The 9,719-nt window shown below is 39.2% G+C and overlaps 1 protein-coding gene across 1 annotated transcript; it reads right to left on the bottom strand.

Annotated features, from left to right (window-relative positions):
• Window positions 1-1,097: 1,097 nt before the first annotated feature.
• LOC113578321 (E3 ubiquitin-protein ligase TRIM39-like) lies at window positions 1,098-6,274 on the bottom strand. Its single transcript, XM_027011509.2, has 8 exons — window positions 6,134-6,274; window positions 5,665-5,749; window positions 4,687-5,243; window positions 4,391-4,486; window positions 4,025-4,258; window positions 3,766-3,928; window positions 3,600-3,635; window positions 1,098-3,067 (listed from the first exon to the last, which is right to left on the bottom strand). Exons 2-8 carry the CDS (start codon window positions 5,726-5,728, stop codon window positions 2,523-2,525), a joined length of 1,695 nt encoding a protein of 564 aa, XP_026867310.2. The 5' UTR covers window positions 5,729-5,749; window positions 6,134-6,274; the 3' UTR covers window positions 1,098-2,522.
• Between the last annotated feature and the right edge of the window lie 3,445 nt (window positions 6,275-9,719).

Genomic DNA, 9,719 nt, shown 5'->3' with positions numbered 1-9,719 from the left:
AGCCATTAAAAAGCTCATGAACATCCATCTGGAGGAGATGGACACGCCTAATGGCCAACCTCTTGGTGAGTAGATGAAATGAACTGCTAACTCATCTCAAAATAGTAAGTATTAAAAATATACTGTGCTGAGTGCATCTTTCAGAGTGGCCATGGCCCTTTGGGGTCAAAGGACACTCCTGCCTCCATAACCAAGATGCTGCTGTATTCCATAGTGTGATAAACAACTTATATTTTTCCTATAGAGGACAATCACACACATCACAAAACAAAACACATAACAATATGCCTATGTGACTTATTTTGTAATATTCAGTACCATAATTGTGAAACACCCTGTTTAAAGCTTTGTAGAACGTGTTATTCACAATGAGACTCAGAGCTACTGAGCATTCAGTTAAGGCTGCCTTCAAATCACTGCCACCATTCCTGAATGAAGGAAAAGAACACTGGGCCCAACACCCTTACTAGACTCTATATTCGGTTGTATTATTGTTTATTAATCTTGGAGTGGTAATTGTAATATGTGTGACATTTTTCCTTCAGGTAAGCCTGTCTTTAACTGCTTTTATTGCTGTAAATGCAAAGATGATACATGAAGCTAAGGTGTTAACAAAGTACAATCATAATGACGTGATATCTTTGTATTGGGGACTTGAACCCAGGTGAGATAAGTGATGACACCAACAGCCTACGGGGTGAGTTACCACACTTTGATGATGGGGGGCCGTGTGCAAAACAGTTAGATCAAGAACAGGTAAAGCAAGAGAAGTAAAAAAACCAAAGCTGGAGAGTTGAACCTCGGCCGCCTTGCTGTGAGGTAAACAAACTCCCGCTAGACTGCGGCAGCCATCAAAATGACCCGCGCATAGATCGCACTTCAAAGGAATGGAGGAAGAATAAACAAGAAGAGAAACCAAACACTATGCTGAGCATGGAAACAGGGAGAACAAAGGACGCCACGGGAAGAATGGCAGCCCCGATGCACTGGGGAAAACCAAATTAAAACTTCCAAACAAAACCAGAAAACAGGGAGGAACTTTAATGGCTTAGGAGAGAGACAGGCTTAAGAGGGAAAACTGGAGAAGGGAGGGGATGTATAAAAACACAGACACCCTCACAGAGCAGAAGAGAGGTGTAGCACAGGGGCTCAAAGACCTCAGTACCCAAAGTTACTGGCTAGGAGCTTGGCTCAAAACTTTAGCAAAAACCCAGCACTGAGTGACTGGGCTTATATAGATCTAGCCCAGCTGTTGGGCATCAAGCCTGATTAGCAGTGTGCCTGACTTGAGGCCTGGTGGCCGGAGGGGGCCTCGGCCTAGTGCCAACCCTTACAATCTTATTGTCAAGGACTGCTCCCTGTCCACTAGTCACGTGGTATGACCCTCCGCGTGCAGTGGGAGATCTTCGTGGACTGTGTCTCGTGTGTAAGCACGCCTATGTTGTTAAGCACACCCCTGCTTCAGTTTAGTCTTGTCATGTTTGTATGTATTTAAACCCTTGTTAGTGTGTGCATGATTGTCGGTCATTGACCATGTTCATGTTCACCGAATGTGTGTTCACGTTCACAGTTTGCATTACACGTGCGTGCCGCTGTCTGTATAGCAGGTTAAACGTTTGTCTCCATTGAGAGAGTCTGTAGTCCTGCTTCTTGCCCAGCAGCACTCGGCCTGTTACAATGCTGACTTAATGTTTATAATTTTTCTGCTTCTGCTTCCTTACTGCTATGCAAAAGAGGATTTATTGCTCTCAAGAATAATTTTCAGAAATTAATTTGATTACTTGGGAATGGCCTTTAGATGATCAAATGAAAGTAAGAACAGTAAGAAAGCATTTTCTTAGTTATAGCAATAAATACCAGCATACTAATTTAATTCAAGAGGGTTTACACACTGCGGGGCCTTGAGCGCTGCTGACTCTTAAACTGTAATGAACAGCTTTGTTGTGAAACAGTTGTTTGAGGTGAGGTGGTACTGGAGTAGAGAACACACTGTCCATCACAAAACATCTTAATTAAGCCTCACCTTGGAATGACGTGAAACTGCAGAAGCCTAAAGTATATCTATAATATAAACTATAATCAGTAAAGTAAATCTTTATTGATGAAACTAAAACTGTCAGCTAAAAATAACTTTAACCATTAGTTGTGACTAAACCAATGTCAGGATACACATGTCAAGTACATATATTCTATATGTCCAATGGTGAAGAGAGAACAAAATTGACTATTCCTTGTTATTTTCAACATTAGGTAGTGTTTTATGTACTGTTTTTAACAGAAAAAAAAAATTCAAATTACTCTGCTGATATTCTTTCACCATTGGTAAAACAAAAAATGTTATTTTTATGTTCTTGTAGTTTTATAGATGATTGAAGTGATTAAAAATGTAAGCATTTGTTTGAAAACAGAATAAAATTTGAGATTATATTACTCTGTTGGCATGCTTATGCCATTGGTTTTACAGAAAATATTTTTTCCTGTTCCCATAGTTGCATGAGATGACTGAAGTGGGTAAAGATTTATTAAGTCTTAAATATACGAGAGATGATCAGTGGAGCCGAGTTTGTACCCTTCACAGAAGTAAAAGGACTGAAGTATGGGTAGATTTTCTCAGCGAAAGACTGACCAGTGAAAGAGTAGATATGAGACCTGGCCTCCACATCATAAAAGGAGACCAGACCCTCCTCATAATCCACAAACACTCCCACCGTCTGGGGCTTCTCCTTCAAGAATAGTATGACAGTGGGTCCAGCGCAAGCCTTGTACTCATTGCCCTTCCTCAGGCACACAATCCAGCATCCATTTTGAGGGCTCAGTGTATACTGCCCCTTCCTGTTAATGGACTCTCTGGCCACTCCTACATCCCAATATGTCTTCCCTTTGACCTGCACCTCATAGTAAAATTTCCCTGAAGAGAACCCCTCCGTTCCCAGGACAACAGGATACCTATCAAACCTTTTTGGGTAGTCAGGCAAATTCTGTATTCCATCTCCATATGACACTTGTTTTCCATCATTACACAGGATGAGTCTGGGATGAGCTGTATCAGGATCCAGAGTCACATCCACTAAGAGAAAAATACACTATATGAGAATGCAGGGAACGTAATGTCCACATCATCCAGGGGATCTTACTGATCAACATTTGTAACAGGGTTTGTAGAAGCATAGCATATACACACTGAGTAATCACATTATAAGGCATCTACTATATAGCTATATTGAAAAGGCTGCCATACATTTTACAGTGAAATACTACTCTGGCATTATTTTAAGAACAGATTCGTAATGAAAGAGGCCACTGGAACTATGGCACAATTGGGCAGAATACAAGAAAGGTTGCCATCATTGAAATGATACATATTACACAAAATTGAACAAAAAAGGATTGGTAGTCTACAGGCACAGCAATAGAGTACATGCATGTAATGAACAGGCAACTCTTTACAGTGTACTTTACAGTGAACCATGATTAATGGTTAAATATAATAAATGGCTCCATAAGTTGCGGTTGTGTGACGCTGATCTGTGTAATTTAATATATTAAATATAGTAATAACATTTAATGAAATTAGGAAAAAATGAGAAACCACATTGTACCTGAATACTGTTGACTCCTCTTCAATTCTGTGCAGACTAATTTTAAGTAAAGATGATATTAATTAGAGTTCAAAGAGATGATTTTAGAGCATTGGACCACTGATTTGTAATGTTATAATGTTACAGAAATATGCCTGGAAAAAAAGTCTAATATAAAGCTTCTTACCTGCTTCTCCGAACTTTATATTTATCGTTAGATTAAGTTTCTTATTCAGATTCTTCTGAAGCTGAGACAGAACTGTACTTGCAGTTTTTATACTCAAATCAGTGTCAGTACTGATGTCAGTCCAGTTCTTGGTGTGTGGAGGGCTGCTCAGGGCTGGGTACATCTACAGTACAGCAGGAGGGAGGAGAAACACCTCAGCATGGGGAGTGTTGTCCTGTGATGTGCTGTGTTGTCTTTGAGCAGAGAGAGGAACACTGACCTGTAGGAGGTGGAGGTGGTCCTCAGTGTGGGAGAGCTGCTCCAGCTCAGTGTCTCTCCTCTTTAGATCAGTGATTTCCTGCTCCAGATCTTTAATGAGTCCTTCAGCCCGCCTCTCTGCTGCTTTCTGCTTCTCCTCCATCACCTGAAGCAGCTCAGCCTGGCTTCTCTCAATGGCGCGTATCAGAGCAGTGAAGACCTCAATACTGTCTGCAATCTCTTTCTCTGTGCTTTTCTGGAAAGAAAACCCACTAAAAATGAAAACATCAAAGGTGAAAAGATATTTAAAATCAGTTTGTTAAGATCTGCAAAATGGAACTGAAGCTACATATTATATTAGATATGGATTATATTATGTTTGATTCACTTTTCCAAGCTCTAGTGAGTGTTTGATCTCTTTGATCTTCTTCAGTCTGTCCTGGATCATCTTCTGCACCTCTGACTGTGTCTTCCCCAGCTGTGTCTGTGGGCAGAGAGGAAAACAAAGAATATTTGCATTTATATTTTAAATATAAATGGTTCCCTAGCTTTTCTCAGAGAATGTTTTAAATAATAAAATTAGTGTTATAATCATTTTAGCATAATTAATTACTTAAAATGTTAATAAATTAAGTAAAATATATATTTGCATTTTTTAAGGTTGATGTTTATAGTGTCTTTCACCTTTTTCTCTCTACTCTCGTCCTCTATAGGAACAGTGTTATGTGTCTTGTGATCTGTCTCAGTGCAGAACTGACACACACACATCTTGTCCTCTCTACAGAACAGCTCCAGGGGTCTCTCATGCTTCTGGCATATGTAGTCCTCCAGGTTGTTCACAGGGTTTATTAGCTTGTGTTTCTTAAGTTTAGGAACATTATTATGAGGCTCTAAATGAGATTTACAAAATGTTACAGCACAGTCCAGACAGGATTTTACAGCCATGAACTTCACTCCAGTGCAGGCATCACAAAGAACATCAGGCTTATCAAGACTGCTTTTCTTCTTGAAGTGATCCACTACCTCTCTCAGTGTTGTGTTAATCTTGAGTTCAGGTCTCCTGGTGAACGTCTCTTTACATAATGGACACAGACATCGTGGAGTATTGTCCCAGTAATGTGTAAGGCAGGTCCTGCAGAAGTTGTGTCCACATGGAGTGGAGACTGGATCAGTTAACACATCCAGACAGACAGAACACATGAACTGCTCCTCAGACAGGATGCAGCTGGAGTCATGTGTGACTGATAAGAAAAGAAACATGAAGAAACTTTCATTTATTCTTAATCTATATTATAATGTATTTAAATTATCATCACACATTACTCCTAAATATTTCAGAACTAAATTTGAAAAGAAGACAACAGTAAATAAAAGGTGTAAATCTTTTTTGATTTATAATCTGAGTTGAGTTTGATCATCATTATGTGTGTCTATCTTCATTCTCAAGGACTCAGCAACTCCCACCTCAGACTTTAAACTCCTGCTTAACATGGTTTACATGGCCCACATGGAGCTCAGAGTGAAAATGATTCCATTCTGTAGTACTATGATTTTATTTTGATCAGTTACTGATACAGCACACAGGTGTACAAAACAAAGTAACTAATAAAGCCAATACACAGGCTATATCAAATTCACGTGTGTATAAGATGTGTAACTTACACTCAGCTTGGCTAGTCATACGCCTCTTTTTCTCAGGTGGTAGCTGTGATGAGGATTCTGCCATTTCTTTTTTACAGCTTTAATGCTTTTCAGAAGAAAAAAAAATACAAGCAATTATAAGCAAAAGCACTGGAGCTCCTGAGATGACATTTTCATGTATCGACAGACTATATGTACAGGGTAAAACTTTTTATTAAAATAAGGACAGACGATGTATCTGTAATTGTAATTTAATTTGCCACGTCTTTCTGTGTTATGAGAATTTACTCACATTCATATAATATTATTTTTACATTAGATTTATTTATATTATTTTTGAGACATTGTTCATACTGCCTTTTAATGGTTATTTTAACTGTTAAAACATTAACTTTAGGTTGAAGGCTCTTGCCATCGATTGTTCACTCCTGCGGTTCACCCCTATAGACCAACAGTGGAGAAACGTCTGAACATTCACTGAAACACATACCTTTACTGTTTTTCAGCTGGTTGCAATTTTTCTGTTTACAGTCTCAGAGTTAAAGAACATCCAGTAGCGATGGAACTGGGACATTTTGTAACGAACAAGGTTCACTTTTCGATGTGAGCTTCCCGTTTCAGTTTTGCCTATCCTCACCTCACATGAATTACGTAGCACTTCCTTGTTCTGTCCCGTTTCAGTTTAACACAGTACGTGAATATGAACTGTGCAAAGTAGCGGAAACTTGTGTGTGTGCGCGGGGGTGGGTGGGGGGGGGGGGCAGTTATTTGACTATTAGCAGTTGTAACTGATTGTTTGAATGATTAAGTATTACGACACTGTCAGTATAACCATCATCCTACATATCTATCGGCAACTTGTCGTTTTCTCTGCTCACGTGGGTTATCGCACTCAGTAATGCTTTTAAAGAGACACCGAGTATCCATCTACCCAGGGCATGCTGCGTAATCAGGATACAAAAAGTAACTGTATTACATAACTATTACAAGTAAAAAATGCAGCAGTTATAAAACTGGTAAATTTTAAAAGTGTGGTAATCATTCATTCTTTACATTATACATTAACAAGATTCACTCTCGCCCCCTCTTTAATGGTTCTAATCAAGTCACTGGTTCCTACAGTTGTTGTTGCAGTACACCTGCATCGGCGTCGAATATAGTCCGCGTTTATTGGAAAGATTTCAAATGTGCCATGAGTTATGTTCCTACTTTAAGTAGGATACGTTTTTTGGTCTTTCATTTCATACATTTCATTGTAATCTGTGGCTAGAAACCTTTTTCCTGGTGCGATTTATTAATAAACACGACTTTTTTCGTGGATACGGAATTTCGTTATGATTTTACAAATGATCTTGATCAACCCAATCTCTCGATATATGTCGTAGTTGCTATCGGACGATTATCGAGTTTATCTCATAACAGACTCTACCTGTATATCTTGTCTCAATTTACAGTGTACGCTCAAAACAGAAAAAAAAAATTAAGTTGATTAAAGAGGATACAGTTCTTGAGCTTTGGTGACCCAACAGCTGTGGCTGTACTGAAGTAGGTTGAGCTGTTTGATGATTATGAAGTAGAGAACGCACAGTCTGCCCTAAAATATCTTCATTAAGGATCAACTTGTAATGTCACAAAGCTGCAAAGGCCTAAATTTTAGATTATAATCAATAAAGTTGTGACGAAGGGGTCAACTAATCTAATATTTGATTAAACATTTTAGCCTTATTATATTAAATTATGACTTGTTACAAGTTCATGTATTTAAACTCTGTCTTGATCCCAGTGTGTTGCTTTTCATTTTGGTTGAATGTATGTTTATTCTAATGGCTATGTTTCTTTGTACTCCATGCCTTTGTGTTATCCTAGCCTCCGTGTTTCCTGGTCTGTTATGGCCTGCTTAATCTGTGTGCTTTCGTGTGTTTAGTTACTCGTGTATTCTAGCCTGTGTCTCGTTTGTCATGTATCCCTGTGCTCTCCATGTCGGCACTTTGACTCTGGACTGCCTTAACGACTCTGATTCTGGATTTCCCCTATTAAATCTCACTCTTCTCCGAACATGCGTCCGCCTCCTTACCGCTCAACGTTACACTGTCTGTGTTGAGAGAGGTCTCTGTGTCCTTGCTCTGCGGCACTCACAATAGGCCTGCATGCTTCTTTCCTTAGCAACAATATTTTATCAAACATGTCCATATAAACAAAACCACAAGCGTCTAAGATTACATTATTATTTACCTACAGACTGAAAAACTTGTCTTAATTACTAAAATAAATAACAGTAATTATAAATTTCATACAGTTTCTCACCTCCTGCTATGCTTTTGCTATGCAACAGTCAGTGGACTGTAATGATCTTTCACTATTTTCCCAACTTCGCTTAATGACCTGGGTGCTTTTTCCAAGAATGTTGTAAGGCTAAGAACAATATCTTCATTAAGGATCTTTGTTAATTAGCAAGTTTTGGGGAAATTCATGCCTGGTCAGTGAGCACAGACTGCCCTAAGAGAAAGTTCATATTGTAACAATATCAGTATTTCATATAACCCTATAACCGTCCTAGTCCCAGTTGCAAAAAATCCACATATACGTAAAAAATCTTAATTATATGCTTTAACACTCTCTAAAGGACAAATATTTTCTCTTTGCTGCTTTTTAGAAGGTTGCAGTTCCTATATGATGCCATTTTACTTTCATTTACTTAGCATGACGTTACTTCCCTGTTCATTTTATTTTTATTTTATTCTGCTTTAATGAATTAAACGTTTCGGTTTACACACCGTATGAACATAAAATGCACAGAAATACTGTGAAAAAGGACATTAACAAAACAGAATTTGCTCATGTAATTGACAGTTTGTGTAGTATTATACTGAATGGTTATGGTAGTCCCTCACTGACACTGTTAGTATGTCTGCTTGTACCTCTGTATCTGTACAATGTGATTTTTAACTTAAGAGGACTTCACCCAGTTAATAAAGCTTTTCTAGGAGAGACACTGAACATTGATTCATGTACTTATAAATGTCTGTATGACCAACTGAAAGTGAATATAGTGAGAAAGGATTCTCTTTGAATTACACAGTGAAGCATAGTGCTGTTTATAAGTTAATGTAAAGTAACACAATATACTTCACATGGGCCATGATTTAAAATGTTTTATTGTGATTGCCATTAGATAATAAAAAATGCCTTATACATTCTTATGTGTCAGAGAGGAACCTGGCAGTTTAACTCTTGGCCTCCAGATGTCCTCATCTCCAGAATTCTAGTGATCTCTATTGTTACTGTTTATACTCACCTGTGTCCACTCTGTCTCGTTATCATGCTATACAAGGCTTAGTGCTGCTTTTCAGTGTGAAATTTGTTAATGAAAGGTAACATCATGTACTCCACATAGGCCATAATTATAAATCATTATGGCCTATGTTGAGCTCATAATTATGTGGCCTTTGTGGAGGCCACTAGAAATGCATTACTGTGTAATGGGTGCAATTTGTAACGTATTTACAGTAGGCACGAATAATACTGATTTTATGGTAATACACCTGGCATTAATATCCTATTAAGATTGGCATCTTTATGAGAGGATTGAGTGTTTTTCTGAATTAGCTAGTTAGCTATTAACCCAGGTTGTGCTCATTTGAAGAACTGCTCACAGGTGTGTGCTCAAGGTGGAGTCTTCTGGACCGGCACCGAGCACGCATACGCCAAGAGGAAGCGTGCTGCCATCGAGGCCGCCGCTGTCACTGGTCGCTACTGCTCTTCCGGCTCTGTCAAAGTGGCTGCTGATGCCGATCATTGCTGCACCTTTGGTCCTGCTGTTCCCACCACGGAGCCTTTCCCCCCTCATTCCAGAGACCTCCCTTGGTGGTGGCTCCCAGCCTGCCTTGCACAGTGCTGGCTCCAGGCTTCTCCATGCCAGGGTGGCCTGGACTTTGCTGTCCCGACGGCGGCTGTGTCGGGATTCATGCCCTTTGGGTGCGGTACGCTCCCCTATCCTACATCCCATTGTTTGGTGTCTGTGCCTGCGCACTTATTTGTAGCCATGTCACACTTGTTCTCATACACCTGCACCTTGT

This window comes from Electrophorus electricus, chromosome 19 (assembly GCF_013358815.1).
Source record: "Electrophorus electricus isolate fEleEle1 chromosome 19, fEleEle1.pri, whole genome shotgun sequence".
NCBI classification, from domain to species: Eukaryota; Metazoa; Chordata; class Actinopteri; order Gymnotiformes; family Gymnotidae; genus Electrophorus; species Electrophorus electricus.
The sequence above is the reverse complement of the archived record's forward strand: the minus strand, read 5'-3'. Positions and strand labels throughout refer to the sequence as shown.